This window comes from Nothobranchius furzeri, chromosome 4, assembly GCF_043380555.1.
Source record: "Nothobranchius furzeri strain GRZ-AD chromosome 4, NfurGRZ-RIMD1, whole genome shotgun sequence".
In the NCBI taxonomy this organism is placed as follows: domain Eukaryota; kingdom Metazoa; phylum Chordata; class Actinopteri; order Cyprinodontiformes; family Nothobranchiidae; genus Nothobranchius; species Nothobranchius furzeri.
The window spans coordinates 11,811,927-11,831,720 of record NC_091744.1 but is presented as its reverse complement, the minus strand read 5'-3'; the positions used below and the strand labels follow the sequence as shown (position 1 = coordinate 11,831,720).

The 19,794-nt window shown below is 41.9% G+C and overlaps 2 protein-coding genes across 2 annotated transcripts; one reads left to right on the top strand and one right to left on the bottom strand.

Annotated features, from left to right (window-relative positions):
* Positions 1-8,950, top strand: elmod2 (ELMO/CED-12 domain containing 2). The gene is made up of 9 exons (XM_015965491.3): positions 1-121; positions 2,503-2,649; positions 2,729-2,757; positions 5,003-5,100; positions 5,211-5,340; positions 5,500-5,633; positions 5,740-5,808; positions 8,555-8,688; positions 8,771-8,950. Exons 2-9 carry the CDS (start codon positions 2,505-2,507, stop codon positions 8,923-8,925), a joined length of 894 nt encoding a protein of 297 aa, XP_015820977.1. The 5' UTR covers positions 1-121; positions 2,503-2,504; the 3' UTR covers positions 8,926-8,950.
* Positions 8,951-12,153: 3,203 nt separating this feature from the next.
* On the bottom strand, positions 12,154-19,034 carry ucp1 (uncoupling protein 1). The gene is made up of 7 exons (XM_015965516.3): positions 18,898-19,034; positions 18,673-18,810; positions 16,725-16,923; positions 13,393-13,590; positions 13,016-13,117; positions 12,555-12,735; positions 12,154-12,484 (listed from the first exon to the last, which is right to left on the bottom strand). Exons 2-7 carry the CDS (start codon positions 18,796-18,798, stop codon positions 12,370-12,372), a joined length of 921 nt encoding a protein of 306 aa, XP_015821002.1. The 5' UTR covers positions 18,799-18,810; positions 18,898-19,034; the 3' UTR covers positions 12,154-12,369.
* Positions 19,035-19,794: the final 760 nt, after the last annotated feature.

Genomic DNA, 19,794 nt, shown 5'->3' with positions numbered 1-19,794 from the left:
GTTTTCTGTTTGGTGCGTGTCGTGAGGGTTCAGTCTGAGCCTGAACGCAACTGAACCATATCCGTTGTCAAGAGAAACGTTGGCGTTTTACTACCTCCCAGGTGATAGCTTCTAGCCGGAGGTAAGGCATTTTAGCTAAAGGTTTCCCCGCTCTAAAACTGAATCGAGCCTCGTTTTGTTTCTCGGCTTACAAATGATCACTGTGCTATCACGTAACTAAATATTGATCTCGTAGCTAGCTAACAGACGATGACAACTTGTTGTCTAAGCTATTATTAAGTTTTGAAACTAGCTAACACTAGTATTTTAAACAAAAATTCAAATAACTGTGGATTTGTTGGAAAACACTCACCCTTTCTTCACTTGTCACTAAAACAGTTGGATGTATGAAAATGACCACGTTGTATCGAAGTTAGCTTTAGTATGTGCTAGCCAGAGTGTTTTGGTATTTGTTTCTGTTTTACTAATTAAAGTGTTGTCTAGTTTAAGGTCACCCGTTTTTAATTACAGTTTTTCTCCATTGGTTTGGCTCATTTCTTGAAACAGAAATCACATTCTCAAACCTCTAAGATCATTTGGCGAAACACTCGTACAGTTTAGCAAAACACTAACTCACATGCCAAAGCTCATATCTCTTCCAAAACTCTTCACTCAGGCTTCAATCTAAATCCCTTTCTCATTTAAAAAGTCACTGTCCCCACAATGACAAAGATCCTTCTCAATAGTTCATTTCTCAACACAGTTGGGACATTCTCATCATTCCTGGTGTTTTTGTCAAAATAAACCTGGATGGTTGATCACAACAACATGGTTTTCCTGCAAAAGCTCATATCTCTCCCGATGATCTCTCCTAAAACAGTTCACTCATGTGTCAAAACTACATTTCTTTCTGATCTGAATAGTCGGTGCCCCCAAAATGCATCGTCCCTTTGGCATTGTGTGAGTACTGCCATACAAAATGCTTAGATGTTTTGTCACTATGGCAGAGGACCAAAAATATACAACTGAAAAGAGTAGCCTCCGAGGTTTGACATCACAGATTGCCCTCACACTACCAAGGAAATTATAACCATTTTTTATTCACACTCAAAGAAAGTTTCATACGTATGTAAAAAGAAAATGTACATTACAGTTATACAGTAAATTGTATGCACACAAAATCAAAAAACAAGGACGTATTCAGTGGTCGCTGGTCAAGCTCAATATATCTGTTTGGCAGCACACGATCATGGAACACACCTGTGTGTGAGACACTCCCCGCTAGTCTAGTTTCACCTGACTGTCAATGACTGTCATCCATGTATCAAATATTCAAAGAAATTCATATATGGTATTCACATTGGTTCTTGACCAATTCTAACAATTGAACAGACAGCTGTGCATGCGGTTACTTATACAATTATATCATGCTGACATAGTTTGGAGAGAACGATCATTAGACTGAGAATCAACTAATCAGTTTAGATCTACAAGATCTATTCATTTGGAAAATGTGCTAAATGTGGGCTAGCTGTAAAACTGTAGGCTACATGTACTTAATCATTTGCAAAGAAGCACTGGGACAATTGAGACATGTACTAAGGCGTTTGCCATTTGATAAAATGAATGAGAAATGCCATTCTGTTGTGAACATTTGCCAAGAGGTTTGGAGGTTTGACCATGTTGTTTTGAGATTGTAAATTCTGTTTGAAGAAATGAGCAAACCAACGGAGAAACACTGTAATAGTGAGCCACAGTGGTCTGACCTTCTCGAACACTGACTGACAGGCTCTGTGACTGGTTTTAGCAGAAATTAATTTATTACCCAGTCAGCTGTGATACAAACTGATCAGCTGTATTTATGGAACATAAAAGATTGGTTCACCGCTCAGTTGTAAAATAGTAAACATAGGTACCAGTTATCATTCAAATGATGAATGTCAGGAACAGATGTAGCTTAGAGGAAATAAATAAATGTGTGATTTGCAGATTTTTATCAAATTGTAACAATAACAAAATTTAAACGTTGTTGGAAATACCAGACCGTCCGACAAACTTTATAAAGGTAAAAAGCACCTTGCAGTTTACTTGACTGCAGATGCAGCAAATAAGCTGCTCAGTTAGTTTATATGAACATTAACCCACAAAGCTGTGCTTTATGATGTTGAGGTTACAGTGTAGATCAACTAGATGCACCGCCATAAGACAGGATTGTGAACACTGAAAGCATTCTGATCAGCTGTTAAAGTGATGGAGACCACTGATGATGGGTTTTTAGTCTTAAGGTTAGATGTTAATCACCCAAGAATCCTTCATGTATTTAGTCCATTTGTTAACTTTTTATTCATCCATATTTTACCAGAATATATATCCCTCTCTGTAATAAAATTTCTCACATGATGTAGTGCAGGAAGGATTCATTCGCTTATTAATTGTCACCAGAATGAATCACGAAGATAAATGTTTAAAAAATCTAGCAGCTTGTTGGTATTTATGATCTGTTGCTTTCTATCTTCATGTCAGAAATGTTTGGGTGTATCTGGCAGTATGTCTACACAACCTTCCTGAGATACTGGCTGAAGTGGCTCATCAGACAGGCAACAGGGACATGTGAGCTTCAGAGAATTTGCTCCGGGTATAAGCCGGGGGCTTCCATGACTACGAGAGCAGGTGGATATTAGTAACACATGGTTAACTTTCTTTCTTTCTTTTTCCTTTGTACTAATCCACCTACTGTGTCCTCTTCTAGAATACTCTCTGAAATCATCTAAGAGCCAGGTGAGAAAATGTCATCTATGTAGAAGTGGTTTAATTTCTTAAAAGCAGCACATAAATTAGAGACCATACCAGTATTGGTTATTGGGCAGATTCTATATCTATATGCGAATGGAGCTTCTTTACTTCAAATGTTGTGTGTGATGACACAAGCAATGAAATGAAGATTACTAGTTGTATGAACAATGAATATTCAGCTTGTACAAGTAGAGTTCATTTATGACAAAAACAAGTCAAAAGTGGTCTTGCAGATATTTGTACTTAATTGCTTCATGTCCAATTTGATGAAAGTAACATGAAACTGCCACTAGGTCGCGCCCAAATGACTTCTTGTTGTGGAGGTTGCACTAGCTGTTGTGCAAAGTTTAATTCTGTTGTGAGAAATGCACCAAAAAACCAGTTTCCTTGTCCGGGAATCGGACCGCCAAGGCTCCCACCTCGGTCTGCCACCCGATCCACATTGCACCGGACCCTTCATGTTCCTCCTGCGGGTGGTGGGTCCACAGTTGGATGAGCCCATGTATCCGGTTCGGGCTGGGCCCGGCCGGGCCTCATGGGCGAAAGCCCGGCCACCAGGTTTGTTTCTGTACACCCAACCCCAGGCCTGGCTCCAGGGTGGGACCCCGGTAACCCTCCGGGCCGGGCACTTCGACTCTTAGAATTTACATCCATGAAAGATCCTCTGAACTGTTCTGACCAAAAGAACGAGATCGCGGATACAAGCGGCCAAAATGAGTTTCCTCCGTAGGGTGGCCGGGCTCAGCCTTAGAGATAGGGTGAGGAGCTCTGACATTCGGGAGGGACTCGGAGTAGAACCGCTGCTCCTCCGGATCGAAAGGAGTCAGTTGAGGTGGTTTGGGCATCTGGTCAGGATGCCTCCTGGACGCCTCCCTGGGGAGGTGTTTCGGGCATGTCCTGCCGGCAGGAGGCCCCCGGGTCGACCCAGGACATGTTGGAGAGGTTACATCTCCAGTCTGGTCCGGGAACGCCTTGGGGTCCTGCCAGAGGAGCTGGTGGAGAAGGCCGGGGAGAGGACGGTCTGGAGCTCCCTAGTTGGGACGCTGCCCCCGCGACCCGGACCCGGATAAGCGGAGGAAGACGACGACGAGAAATGCACCAAAGCGACTGAGAAAAACTGTAAATGCTCTAAAACTATTCCCAACCAAAATTAATTTTTATAAACCAGTTTTGAATACTTAAATATTGGTCAGTTAATTGATTTGTTAGATTAACTTTAGTTAAATGTCTGATTTTAACATGGAGCTGTGCATGAAATGAAGGTTTAACAGTCGGTTAAGTTCAGTGCTCAGAAAACGATTCCATTGATGTTATTAGTGAAGTTTCAGCAAATAAGATGAAAAATGTCTAGATATCAGCCCAGAAAATCGTCAGAACACATCGCCCGTCGGCTGACCGTGACGTCTACATATCGGCATTGTTATCGCCAATGAAAAAAAAAAAGATATCTGTCAACCTGTAGTAGCAGGCAGAAGAAACCAGTTAATGGCAGTGTAGCTGTAAGCAGCCAGCAACCACAAAACGAGGAGAGATGCATGTTTTCCAGCAGGAAATACAGCCACTGTTTTGAGTTTGTGTCGGCTAAAGGTGAAAATATAGTTGTCTAGCTCCAGAAATACTACATCACATTTGAAGAAACATCTGGAGTCGCAGCACAGCTGTCAGTATTTTATTTTTATTTTAAAAAAAAGTTTGTTTAGTTTTCAAACTTTCATTGTAATTCACTAGAATATAAATTACATTTATATTCTAGTGAATTACAATGAAAGTTTGTTCGATGTGTTTTGTGAAAACAAGAAATGCAGCAGACAACTCCGAGTGAAACGTCTTCATAAGACGTAATCTGAATCGGTTTCAGGCTGGATCAACGTAAACTTTGCTCGTCCACAGATGTCTAAAACTGTCGTGTTTGCTTCACGCTTAATCTCGCTTATCTTTTAGGCTGGTGCGAACTTTAATATCGGCATGTCCTCTCAGCTCTTTATCTTAAATCACTCTAGCCAAGCTAAGATAAGAAATCGTTTATTATCGTGACTTGGTGAGCATTTCCTCATCAACAGTCCATTCAGCGTTCACTCAGATGTGCTGATGTGCATCTTCGGCTTTTAAACATGTTTCTTCTCTGTGGAGGCAGATGATTCAGTCACACCAGCTTCTGTGGCCGTTTTCTCTCTGATGCCCTTGTTTGTGTTTTTGTTACATCCTTCAACCTGGTTTTCCCTCTGATAAGGTTTTAAGAGGATCCTTGGACACCAACACGGAGAATTTGGAGCAATGTGTGGATCAAATCATGAGGGCGAAGAGTATACAACCTCAAAAGAATCCCCAGTAAGCTCACTTATTGGTTTGCTTTCCTGTGTTTAGTTAGTTATTTATTTATAATGGGTACCATATTTTATCAGTGATTTGTTCTGATGTGGTATTTTTTTCTCATTTAGATTCAAGGGGACACTCCACACCTGTCTGCTGCAGATAACTGGATACAGCAGCTTGTACACATCTGTAGAAGACCTGAGGAAAGTCGTCTTCAGCTCAGAGAACCCCGATCACGAGGCCATGCTTTTGAAGGTGTGAAGTCTGAAACTTTCTTGGATCCTTTTTTTTGTGAAACTTTGGCTTTTTTGTGTCTGATATAACAGCTTTTCTAAAATAATAATCATCCAAGCACCTGCCACTCAGTTTAGAGTCTGTTCATATGTTTCACCTCAGATTTATTCCCTCTTCCAGCTGTGGGACCATTTGATGCCAGGAGCCAAACTGGAGTCTAGAATAACCAAGCAGTGGGGAGACATCGGATTCCAAGGAGATGACCCAAAAACTGACTTCAGAGGAATGGGCCTGCTGGGTCTGATCAACCTGGTGTGAGTGCTCAACAGATAAATAGTTTAATAATGGGATGATATGATCTATGAAGGAAATACTAAGGTAACTGTCTTTGTTTATTTCTGTTTTTTTTTTTTTTTGCAGTTTTTTCAGTGAAAACTACACAGCAGAAGCCCGTCAGGTGTTGTCTCATGCAAACCACCCTGAATTTGGGTAAAAGACCTTCTTTTCGGTACTTTCCACCGGACACAAACTCACTGGGAAGGTTTACGATGAGAAACAGCAGCAAAAGAGCTCAACGCGGCTGGACCCACGAGGTCACAAAATCACAGGAAGATGTTCGTGTTACCCGTCAAATTTCATTGCTTGGTTCTTTTCTAAGCACAGCATAGTAAAGATTTGTTTTTACCAACATAAACACACCAACAGAACTGTAATGGCAGTCAGAGAGAGACTAGTACACCCAAAAGACTAGATTTCAGCAGGACAAGCGTGGAGTCGTAAACAAAATCCCATTCAAACTCTGCAATAAAACGTACACAGGAGAAACGGGAGGCCAACTCGACACACGGACAACACAACATAGAAAAGAGTGTGAGAAAGAAACTACTTAAAGACACTTAAGAGCCACAAAACAAGAAGCAGAAAGTAAAATAAAGAAATCAGCCGTAACAGACTACTGCTCAAGGGAAAACCATATAAGGGACTGGAAAGGGATCATAAACATAGAGCAACAAAAATACAAAAGATGGATTACAGAAGCCATAGAAATAAGGAGACATGGACCCAGGACCATGAACAGAGATGGAGTTTACACATTGGATCGCTCACGGGACATTGTCATCAGCGAGGATAAAAGGAGAAGGAAGTGAGGATGGCTACAGATTTAGCTGAAACTTCTTAGCTTAAAAGTTAAAAACAAATCTTTGCTACGCTGTGTTTAGATAAGAACCAAGCAACGGAATGTATCCAAAAAGTTCAGTGGTTTATTTTCTGTTTAACTCTGCTACAGTGGTTTCACAGGGAATCACATACTTGTTTTACTAGTTAAAGAGTAAGTCACCCCCAAATCAACTTTTTGTCTGATAAACTATATAAATGCGTGTCTAATCGTGCTGCAGACACGTGTAGTCAATAGGTTTGCACTTTAGTGCATTTTAGTTCAAATTTAAATGTTCTGCCTAAAACTGTCAGTTTTGTGCCGTTGTCAGGTAAAAACTGCACTGCATTTGAATTTAAATCTGCCATCGCTATTGGCTAAGAAATACCCTAGACCACATGTGTCAGACACAAGGCCCGCGGGCCAGATGCGGCCCGCGGAGCATTTTTATGTGGCCCGTGAGAAAAATATCAAAAATATATTAAAACTGGCCCGCTGGCCGATTTTACCGCAAAGACTTCAACTCCCATGATGCTTTGCGGCGTTAGAGCGGAGCCGACGCGCCCCCTCCTTTGTGTTTTTTCTAACTTAACACTCCTCTCACTCAGCGCCGAGTTCACTCAGCTATTTTCTGACGTTGAAGCCCAGAAACTGAGATTCTAGCCGCTCAGTAATGTGTTCACGACTGAAAGAAAAAGTTTTCCAACTAACTTCCAGACAGAGCTGATATAACTCCAGCGAGCAGCGACACGCTCAAACCAGCACGGCTCTGTGGCTGCTGTCGTTGTGTTTCCTCCCCGACACACAACAACGTGGTCAAGCTGCTCAGACATGTTCATCAGCACAAACCTATGTGAGCACCTGTTGACATCTAATGTTGTCATTATTATGATGAAGATGAACAAAACAACAGGAGTCTCCTCCTCAGCTCAGATCAACCCCATGATGCAGGTATCTGGCTGGAACAGGTGAGCATCACAGTAAACCAGTGGAGCAAACTGAGCTTTAAATACTGTATGTTGGATTTATGCTCTTTTTCTGCTCCAAAACATGAAAGTTAACAGGTGAGATGTTGCATTTTCATTTAAGATAAAATGATATTTTTATTTTGTTGTTGGCTCGTGAGAAAAGATTTAACCTACAGTAAACAGGAAGTGGAAAGGCTGCAGATAGATGAATAGAATAGAAAATCCGTTTATTGTTCCTCAGTGGGGAAAGCTAGACGTCACAGCAGCGATGACACGTATTACAGGAGAAAAAAAAGGAGAATAAAAAATAAGAAAAATGAATAAACAAGAAAACATAAATCCTGAATAGATTTATAAAATGCTGATTATACCACAAGTAATGAATACCACTGATGCCTTTTATTTGTAACTGACTTGCTCGTGTGTAATTTGGTTATTCCACATTCAGTGTTAATGCAGAAATATGTTTGTTTCCAAACTAAAATGTTCAAAATTGCATTTATGTTGATAAAGAAAATGTGCAAATTTGCCGTCACTTTTTCAAAAATATTAAGTTTGGCCCTCGACTCCGTCCCAGAGTTTCATTTCGGCCCCGTGTGAGTTTGACACCCCTGCCCTAGAACATTAGCTGGTACCATATGATGTCACAATGTTATTGTGAGCCTGTGTGTGTGTATTTGTTAGCGGCTCCACCCTCTCGGTCTGCTAGGCAACAGCATTTGTTGCATTTTTCAAACAGGAAGTGGGAGCGGAGTAATCCTCTGGTAGGGGGTGACTTGATCAACTGGAAATTTGCTCGTGACTTTTATTTTGAAAGTTCATGGAGGTTTTACACTGCTTTCGATTTTGACTTCCTGTCTGGTCTAATCTGAGCTGCGGAGTTTGATGCGTAAGCAAGTCATTCTTACGCTTCTAGGATACGTCCAAAACTCAACATTTCGCTGCCGTTAAAACCACAACTGTCCACTGTAACGGCGGCTAATGGCTGCTTACTTTGTGGTCGTAACGCAACGCGTACAAGTCCGGTGGAAAGGTTGGGTTACACAAGCATGTCTGGGTTTTGTTTTAAAAGGTATGCTGCTGAATTTGGACTTGGCTGCTTATATTCCAGGTATTCCTACGCTATAGTTGGGATCAACCTGACTGAAATGGCCTACAGCCTGTTGAGGAGCGGTGCTTTGAAGCCACATTTCTACAACACAGTCCAAGGCCGTCCCGAACTGAAGCACTTTCATCAGCTCTACTGTGAGTCATTCTAAAACAAAAATGTTCCCTCATTCACATATTTACTCACTTGCTTACTGTTAGTGCATGCCTCCTTCCCTAGGTTACCTGGTGTACGAGTTTGATAAATTCTGGGTGTCAGAAAAACCAGAAAGCATCATGCAGTTCAACCAGTACAGAGAACAATTCCACGAAGTGGTGAAGACCCTTCTACGGAGCCCCGACGTGTCTCTCAAGCTGGATTCCAACTCTAACTAACGCGTTTCGGAAGTTTGATCGGACAGATAGGAGCTGAGGCAGGCGAGCAGGAGAGGAGAGCTTGTTAGCTTCAAACTAAAACGTCTCCACCGTTTGTATAGTGATTCACCAGCGACTCTCCGTCCGTCTCGTTGCTGTGATGAGAAGGTTTTCCACATACAGCACAAGTCTGGACTCCCCCACGCCTCAAAAATGACCATTCCAGTGGGTGAATTGTTTTAGCCTGGCCCGCCAGACTCGCTCTGTTTAATTCTGCACAGAGACTGAGAATTAAACAGAGCGAGTCTGTCTGGCCAGGCTAGAATAGTTTGAACTGGAAACACGAGAGCTGCTGCTAATGATTCATGAGTCTTTTAAGCCCTTTTGAGGGTTGCATTTCTGCAGGAGAATAAAGTTAAAAGAATTATTTGTGTATAATTCGTGTGTTTTCATCGTTTTGCTCATACGTTTCTGCTTGATGTATTTTGAAGCTCTACATTCCCCAGCTGTAATGAATTAGTACATTCTGACTTTTTATTGTTTTAACGAGGAAGGATTGTAAATACTCACACGTCTTACTTAAAGTTAATAAAGTTGCCGTTGATTTAAAAAGTGTTTTGTGTCAATATTTTAAAGGGACACTATGCAACTTTTTCATATTTATAATCATTTTCTTGAGCAAGTATGTTCTAAAATGACCTTTTACAGGGTTATGTCCGTCAGACACCCACCACCCTCTGTGGCCAGAATACCGCACTTGCAACTTCAGAGTCGCCGTGTTCCCCACTAGCGGGGGGAGCTGTGGAGTTGTGATGGTGGAGCTGGAGTCTGCTTCCAGCACGTTTCCTGCATGTTGTAGATCATGAACACAGCTGATTTGTTTAATTCAGTGATGAGCCACTTCTGTAGACACTAAGGAAGTCTGGGAGACATTTCAGCTGTTAGATTAAGGTGTTAAAAATGACAAACAGTGAGGCGATAAGTTTGGCTTTCAGTTCTAATAAACGGACACAAGGGGGTGCTGCATGGGCGGCGCCAGGCGGTAGCTAAGATTGGGCCAAGCAACGGCTTAGCAACCCCAACTCTTGAACGCACACCACCACCCCACAACCCGCGTGCACTCTGTGCTGACATGCGCTGGCCTGGAGAGTAGCATGCAAGCTGTCACACATTTAAGAGAATCTCCCGTTTTGTGTTTAAATCTCCCATGCGTGGAGAAAGTCGGAGCCGACATCAAACCAGGAGGCCGGGCATGTCCACTTTTCACTGTGTGTTTGTGTGGGGGTGGGGGGGGTCTTGCATTGATGATAATGTCCGGTTTTTCATCCGGGAGCAGGGATCAAATTATGGGGGAGCTGGATTACATAATTTATATGGACTCTCAACTACCGGGGGTGCTTTTGAGCGGAGAGTACAGAGAGTTGCGGAGCGCTGATCGTTGGTGCGCTCCAGGCAGCTGCGTTCTGCGCATGGTACATTCTCAAAGTGGCGCAACCACAAAACTATAATTAACACACGATTGTTCTTGTCCTCTGGTACTCTGTCTTTTAATCGTGCCTGATGCACATGTATTGCTCATCTCACTGACAGCATCAAAAGTGTACTCCGCTTTGTGGTTTGGAGATCCCTTTGATCCGCGTAGGTCAAAAGTAACTGATGAGGTGAAAAAGTAAGAGTCCGGGCAGCAGTTTTTCTTGAGAGTTTAGAGGAGATGAAGGAAGATGAGAGACAGAACAGGAAAATAAAAACAAGAAAAAGAAAAATGTTTATGTACAAAAGGCCCCATAGTTGTGAGTTTTGTTGTTCACCTGTAGTTGCTTAGAGTGACCTGTAGAGGTCACCCCACCCTTTGGATGGGAGAGGTTTTGGACAGGTGGATACGTGGGTGAGATCTATATGAGTGTGTTTGCTCCCGATTACCAGCAGAGAAGTGGTCATTTTGTGAGAAGTGTGCGTTACTGAGCAACGTAAGTCTGTGATGTGTGAGGATGTGCGGATAAAATGTGTTTGTGACTGTAATCGAAGTTAGAGGGAAGTGACGATGTTTCTGTTTGTGTCGCTAGCGAGTGTTAAGCTAAGCTACCGTAAATCCTCTAATACAGGCCTGGGCCTGTATTTGACTCAAGCTCATCAAGCTCCAGGCCTTTACTGGAAGGAGGGCCAGTTTATCCTTAAAAAGCCACTATTGTGAAGTCGACTAGTTCATACAACCCCTATTGCTCCCCAGTGTTCTGCAGCGCACGTTCTCTTTGAACTTGATATCAAATTTTCGCCTCCTCTTCGTCTCCGCACGGTTAAAGTTACCCTCGCGGTCTATAACTCGCAAATCAAAAGTGAGACGATGACACAACCGCCCCCGTACTTGCTTGTTACCACATTCCACCCGGCCACAATAAGAGACCGGCCATTATTCACCTCCACCAACTCAGACACCGGCCAAAATTGGAGACCCTGCCTTTAATTGAATACCAGCCTGTATTAGAGGATTTACGGTAAGTTAGGCTAGCTCTCCTGCCGTGTGATTGGGGTTAATTGTGCTGAGTTAGCTCAGTGGGATGTGGGTAATATCTGGTTTATGGTAGCAAAGGGGACGTTAGTTTCTTTCCTACCTGTGTTTCTGTTGATGTACTCTGAGTTACTTTTATGAACATTTTAGTGATGTACTATTTTCTTTCTGTTCATTTCAGAGAACACACACACACACCTGTAACTAAACTGGTATGTAACACCTGCTCCTCCAACAAGCCTGTTACCTTTGACTGTGTGGAGGCAATACAAGCGTTTAAACCATCCTGGGTATCTTCGGTGTCTTCTTCCTGAATCGCCATCCGGGCCTAGAGTAGTGTTCTGGCCGACACTCCGGGGAGTGGCAGCTGCAAACCTGAATCAACACCTTACAGTCCTCCCCTTCCGTGTTATCTACCCAACAGTTTGAAAAGTAAAATGTAGGTAGATTTATCTCCACTACACGATTTTACCTGTATAAAACAATAAGCTATACACATGTATAATTTATACATCTGATACAATTCAGATCACCTTCAAAACTCAGTCACACACCCAGGGCTGTTTCAAGGCATTTTGGGGGCCAAGGCGCTGAAAGCAAGACCAAACTTCCTAGTCTCCCCTTAAAAAGACACGCACAGCGAGGAGAAACGTTTCTTTCTCGGTGAGCTAATAATGGCCACTAGGTGGTGCTAAAAGCAAGAGCAACTGCTTAGTATCCGAGTCAATGAACAGAGCAGCATCTGTAAAACATCAACTATATTTAAGATTTACAGCAACAAATTTTACATTCATGGTACAGATGTTTGTGTGCACATGTTTAGGAGGTATCACCCAGCAGGTCTTCAGGTGCTAACGACTCAGACAAAAGGTGAATTATACATGTAAAGTTAAATAAAAATGTCTCAATTTTTAGGAAAACAGACATTCCTTCTTGTTCCGACCTACTCCAGCTAGGCCTCAGTTAGCTGCTTCAATCCTCTTCTTTGTGACCATCATGGCCCGCTTGATTTGCTCAAACGAGACAAACATCACAACGTTCCACGACCCCAACCTCAGAAATGATGGAACAAATCTACGGAGAAGCAAATTCATCATTCACAAGTGCTCCCTAAACAGAAGGGAGCCAAATGAGGGGAACTCACCCTTTGTAGAAAGCAGTGGGCCCCTCCTTAGTCAGCATGGTCCATGCACAGTTCATAGCACTCTTATACTGGCCTGGCGGAGAGTTCATGTATCTGGTTTTTACCACATCTACTGGGGAGGCGATCACCGTGGTAACAAAGCCCGCTCCGAATGCAGATACAAAGTGACACGGGAGGTTATCTGTGGAGAGATGATGGAGATAAACGGATGTGAGGTTTTCAGCTGATGAAGACCTGAATCAGGATAATCTGATGAATGGAGCAATACAGATGACTGTAGTAAATGATATGTGTACGGTTACAACACTATCAGGGACAATACAATCTTTTCTGTGTGTGTGTGTGTGTGTGTGTGCATGCTGTTATCAGCTGGTGGAGAGGTGAGTGGGTGGAGGGAGTCTAGTCCAATCAGCAGCTTTCTCTGAGATGGTGTGTGTTAGAGTGAAGCTCCACCCTGTTACCTGACATCAGTTTGTGTCGAAGAATGGCCTCTTTGATCAGGTCGTAGGTAACCAGCTCTGTGCAGTTGACCAGTGCGTTTCTGGTGATGTTGGGTAGTGTTCCTGCAGGACACACACACACACACACACACACACACACACACACACACACACACACACACACACACACACACACACACACACACACACACACACACACACACACACACACACACACACACCATGTTAACTCTTTTAACCCTTTATGGCGTGAGCAATCATATGTTAACGTTTTTAACCTTTACAGCATTAGAAACAGACTCAAAAACACATCAAATAAAAGTTCACAAAGTAAAGGAAATCTGTGTGTTACTCTTGTTTTTGTGCTTATTTAGCACCTTTCCAGAGTCCACGTAATCCCTCGTTTTGAAAGATGTGTCTGTACGCTTGCATTGTGCCGTTGTAGCGACGAGCCACACCATCCAGGTTCATCTGGGCTTGGAATCGAACCTTAACCACGTCAGTGGGTTGTGCAAACGATACGGCCATGGCACCTGTTGTGCAGCCAGCAAGGATCCGCATCAGCACGCTTGGATCTGAGGGAAGACAGACAGAAACAAGCGGTTCTATGAATGATGCATTATAGTAGCTACAGTGGATTGTTATTTAAAAGATGCTTTCTTGTACATGGGTGTTGACGGTACTTGCACATAAGCCATTGCTTTGGACTCTATTGTGTCACTTCAAACACTGTCATCCACTGGTTGTGTGTGCACTGTCATAGTATATTATAAAGTTCGATTATTTGTTTGTGAAATACAGCTATATTAAAGTCAATATGCATGTTGTCCACTTAATTGGGCATGAAAAACTTTTAGAAAAACACTTTTAAAAATACCTTCAAAATTAAATGAACTTTAAAATGTAACATTTTATACCTAAAGATGGATTAAAAGAAATTGGGACTGAAGTTAACATGATTTATGCATTGTCATTGTGTTCTCCTTTGTAGATCTATTAGCAAAAAGTCAAACATATCAGACATGAAGAATTCCTGGAAAATTTAAAAATAAATGGAATTTCTGGAACAAGCTGTCTAAGACAGGGATTGGTTAATGTCCTACATGGATGGATCCATCCTGATTTGGAAGGAGGAGAAGGTTTAGTTTCTCCTTGTGAGAGCCGCATCTGAACTTTACATGCAGAGCTGCTTTTTGTAACTATGTGAGATTTGCCTTGACCATAAGCCGCCACAATAAACACTACAGGGAGTGCAGAATTATTAGGCAAATGAGTATTTTGTCCAGATCATCCTCTTCATACATGTTGTCTTACTCCAAGCTGTATAGGCTCGAAAGCCTACTACCAATTAAGCATATTAGGTGATGTGCATCTCAGTAATGAGAAGGGGTGTGGTCTAATGACATCAACACCCTATATCAGGTGTGCATAATTATTAGGCAACTTCCTTTCCTTTGGCAAAATGGGTCAAAAGAAGGACTTGACAGGCTCAGAAATGTCAAAAATAGTGAGATATCTTGCAGAGGGATGCAGCGGTCTTAAAATAGCAAAGCTTCTGAAGCGTGATCATCGAACAATCAAGCGTTTCATTCAAAATAGTCAACAGGGTCGCAAGAAGCGTGTGGAAAAACCAAGGCGCAAAATAACTGCCCATGAACTGAGAAAAGTCAAGCGTGCAGCTGCCAAGATGCCACTTGCCACCAGTTTGGCCATATTTCAGAGCTGCAACATCACTGGAGTGCCCAAAAGCACAAGGTGTGCAATACTCAGAGACATGGCCAAGGTAAGAAAGGCTGAAAGACGACCACCACTGAACAAGACACACAAGCTGAAACGTCAAGACTGGGCCAAGAAATATCTCAAGACTGATTTTTCTAAGGTTTTATGGACTGATGAAATGAGAGTGAGTCTTGACGGGCCAGATGGATGGGCCTGTGGCTGGATTGGTAAAGGGCAGAGAGCTCCAGTCCGACTCAGACGCCAGCAAGGTGGAGGTGGAGTACTGGTTTGGGCTGGTATCATCAAAGATGAGCTTGTGGGGCCTTTTTGGGTTGAGGATGGAGTCAAGCTCAACTCCCAATCCTACTGCCAGTTTCTGGAAGACACCTTCTTCAAGCAGTGGTACAGGAAGAAGTCTGCATCCTTCAAGAAAAACACGATTTTCATGCAGGACAATGCTCCATCATACGTGTCCAAGTACTCCACAGCGTGGCTGGCAAGAAAGGGTATAAAAGAAGAAAAACTAATGACATTGCCTCCTTGTTCACCTGATCTGAACCCCATTGAGAACCTGTGGTCTATCATCAAATGTGAGATTTACAAGGAGGGAAAACAGTACACCTCTCTGAACAGTGTCTGGGAGGCTGTGGTTGCTGCTGCATGCAATGTTGATGGTGAACAGATCAAAACACTGACAGAATCCATGGATGGCAGGCTTTTGAGTGTCCTTGCAAAGAAAGGTGGCTATATTGGTCGCTGATTTGTTTTTGTATTGTTTTTGAATGTCAGAAATGTATATTTGTGAATGTGGAGATGTTATATTGGTTTCACTGGTAAAAAGAAATAATTGAAATGGGTATATATTTGTTTTTTGTTAAGTTGCCTAATAATTATGCACAGTGATAGTCACCTGCACACACACAGATATCCCTCTAAAATAGCTAAAACTAAAAACAAACTAAAAACTACTTCCAAAAACATTCAGCTTTGATATTAATGAGTTGTTTGGGTTCATTGAGAACATGGTTGTTCAATAATAAAATTATTCCTCAAAAATACAACTTGCCTAATAATTCTGCGCACCCAGGAAGCAAGAATCTAGTACTCAAAACTTGGATTCAAACTTGATTCCTGACTCAAGTCACTTTTAAGGGACTTGTAACTTGACTCGAGCAGTAAAGACATGAACTTGGACTTGAACTCTGTGTGAACTCTACGTGTAAATGTGGCATGCTGCCGTTCAATGTATTAAACATGTCCAGAGAGAGTTCTTGTGTATCAGGCATTGTACGGATTGTCTTTTTAAAGATGTATCCTCAAAGTCAAGAGAAAGTGGTGCCAGATGTACAATATGCAGGAGGACAATAGAACATGAGACTGGAACTCAATGCCTCATTGTTAGCACCAAGCTAACACAGTAGCATGAGGCTAAATAAAACATGCTTAAAATAAATTTGAAAACGATAATCAATCAACATTTCACCAATACCTTTAAAAGGCTTTGGGAAGCTGCTGTTGTTATAATTATCTTGTAATCTGATTTAATATAACCTAAGCTAATATTACCATCGGCTACATGCTAAATCCAACGTTAGCAGTTTCACAACTTTTCTGGGTGCAAACATAACAAGTGTTGATTGAAATTGGATGCTGGACTTGGACTGGAAGAATATTTTTGGGACTTGGGATTGGTCTGAATGACAGAGTGACTTGACATAGATTCAACTTGGATTAATCCTGTAAATTGGACTTGAACAGTAACAGCTGGAGTGGGATTTGGGCTTGGTCTGTAGGACACAATGACTTGACTCATATTTGACTCGGATTGCTCCTATGTGACTTGGACTTGAACACTAATAAAATGGACGTGAGAGTTGGTGACTTGACTACAGTACTGCTAGTGTCACTCTATTCCCTTGCACTTGGGCTGTGTTAAGTGACAATCATAAGGGGAATGGGTGTGGTTTGCTTCCTGTTAGGGTTAGCTTACTGTCTTTGCCACCGGTGTAGAAGTTTTTGACGTTGTCGTAGAGGCCGATCCTGATGGAGGCAAAGCACACCTGCCTCTGAAGTCCAGCCACCAGCCCATTGTACAAAGATCTGGGCCCCTCTGTTCGGATCATGGTGCTGATTGTTCCAAACACCCCTCTGTAGCGGATGCCCTCCACTCCCTTCTTCTCTCCCTGAATCTGAACAGTCAAGATTAAAACCGGTCAGTTTGTAGTGGTGTAGCTCGCTGCTGCAGATGGCTGGATGTCCACTATTGATTTAGGGGAAGCAAATGAGCCCAGAGTGAATATGATCAGCAGTGTTGGGAGTAATGCGGTACAAAAGTAATTAATTACTGTAATGCATTGCTTTTTGCTGTAATGTGGCAGTACAGGGAAAGAAAATGGTAATATTTACTCGGTACAATTGTCAGTAACGCGGTAATTACAATGCATTTTTAAACCCAGAATTAAGATGTGGGTTTCCTAAAAATTCAAATTGCGGGAAGCCTGAAAAAAGATCCAGTATCTACATATATGACGTCATTTATGGACTCAGCTTTGCGGGCATTCTATGAGCAGAGAGGACGCAGCGGTAATGGCTCAAATACTCCAGCTGTGTCCTGCGCGCGGCCGCTGTTATATTCACAAAATCGCTCCACCAAAACAAAGTCATTCGTTTGTGATTGTTTATATCAGCTCATATTCTCTGGTACTTCATGTACTTTTCATAATCTGTGCCCCCGTGATTTCAACTAATTGCTGCTGGAGCGCAGCGCATATTAGCCCTTTAATGCATGAATTGTGAAATCTTCAACCATGATTTTTGTAACATTTTTTTCTTTCATCTTTACTTGTGAATGAAACAAATTTCAACAAATATTTTTTTGTAAAATTTTGTAATTTACAGATAATTTATTACATGTCCACCTCAGTGGACAGCGTGCATTCTGAACATGAACTATGTTGGCTGGACTTGCTGAAGTCCAAATGGAGGGGCTCAAATGCAATGAAGTATTCAACAGCTGTGCTTAATAGCAAAATAAATAAATAGCAATTTTGAGTACCTGTCATCAAAGGGTTAAGCTTTTTTTTTTGCGTTCGGTAGATCCCTTTGGCTGATTAGTTAGAAAGTAGGAAATCTAGGAAACAGTTTTTCTGGAAGACGGAGAAAACATGCAGCATGCAGGAAGGTTAGAGAGAGAAAGGGATGGAAATTATTCAAATAAAATCGAGAAAACAAAACAAAAGTGCTTGAAAAGAAAAAAAGTTGGTAGATTTATCCCCAATTCACATTTTTACCAGTAAAAAGCAATAATATATAAGCATTTAATATTTATACATGTGATAGAATCAGATCACCCCAGAAGTCAGTCCCACATCCAGGGCCGTATCAAGGCATTTGGGGACCAAGGCAAATATAGGCTTGGAGCCCCCACCACCTCACTCCCTGCTCAGATGGCGCTATAAGATGGCAGCGTGCTGAGAGTACAGATTGTTGTTGCTTTTATTTAATAAACAATCATTTTAAAGCATATCTGACTGTTTTTAACAGCAATCCTAGCTCAGACACCACATCACTTTCTACATATATGTCATGAGCTCACTGAGCGTCACATTACCAGATTCATATTGAAGTTGTTTTGGTGAAAGTAACTTAAAGTAATGCAAAAGTAGTGTAATGCCTTACATTTTAAAATCAGTAATATTGTAATGTAATGAATTACTTTAAAACAAGGATAACAAGTAATAAATAATGCATTACAGTTCTGAAGTAACTTGCCCAACACTGATGATCAGTCAACAGAGCAAACATCACACTGTGTTACTGTGTTCAGAACTAGCAAGGCCAACTGTCACCACACCCGTCATTCCTGACGTAATAGAACGTTTAATTTCTTTTTATTGTTTTTTTACATATTTTATATTTTAGAGAGACCCATCCATTACCTGTAGTCTGACTTTAGCCGTGTCCAGAGGAAAGGTGACAATGTCAGCCACACATGCTGCTGCTCCAGCACTTGCCATCTTTACCCCCAGAGGAGGAGGAACATCTGAGGGTTTGAGTCCCACCATGTTTCCTGCTGACTGGTGCACATCAGCAGAAACAATAAATCACAGTAAAACAAACACTTACCTCCTTTATTAATCATTTATATTTGAACATCTACTTACATGGTTTTTGACTGGATTCAAGAATCCTTTTGATCTTCAGTAGCCTGGATTTGAGGGGCCAGGTTTTAATCCATGAAGGGCCTCCATGCACAGAGAGGAGAGAAGCATCTCTTGCTCTGCATTTATATATTTTTCCGGTTGGACTTTTTTTTTATGACATCCACAGAGAGGCGTCACTGTGTACTTCTGAGTGGCTGGTTTGAATCAAAGTCCATTGAGTGACAGATAGTCAATGTTCAATTTACCTCAAAGGGCAAACATTTTACATGAAAACAGCAATTCAGCAAATCTCATCCAAACTCTAATAAGTGTCCAGAACTTTTCTAAAACTAACCATGTTAAACAGATTTTTATTCTTTGTCTTAACTTTAAACCATTGGCGTGGATCCATTTAGACCCATAAACAGCCTTACTTAGTCAGCAGATCTATCTGCTGTAAACTTACTGTAATATTAAGTAATTATTTACCTTGTTTGGACCGAGTGTGCTTGAACATTGGCATTATCAGCCAATATCAGATTATTTCACTGGAGGCTGGTCTCAGCTCTCAGCCAATGAGGGCCTGTCGACCAAACCACCGCCTGTTCTGCAGAATTTATTACCAAGCATCACAGCATGCTCCAGTTACATTCATTTATTGTCCATTCTTGTTAGAGTTGAGGCAACAGGTGGGGGGACCGTGGGGTGAATTGATGACTGAAGTTCACGGCGAAGCAGATAAGAACCTGGCATCACATCATGTTTGGGTCCTGAGCAGTTGGGAGTGTTTGCTCAAACGAAAACTTAGAAAGAAGATTACAAGAAAACACACACACAAACACACACACACACACACACACACACACACACACACACACAGTTGAACAAACTGGGACCTCTCTCAGTCTGTCGTCACGA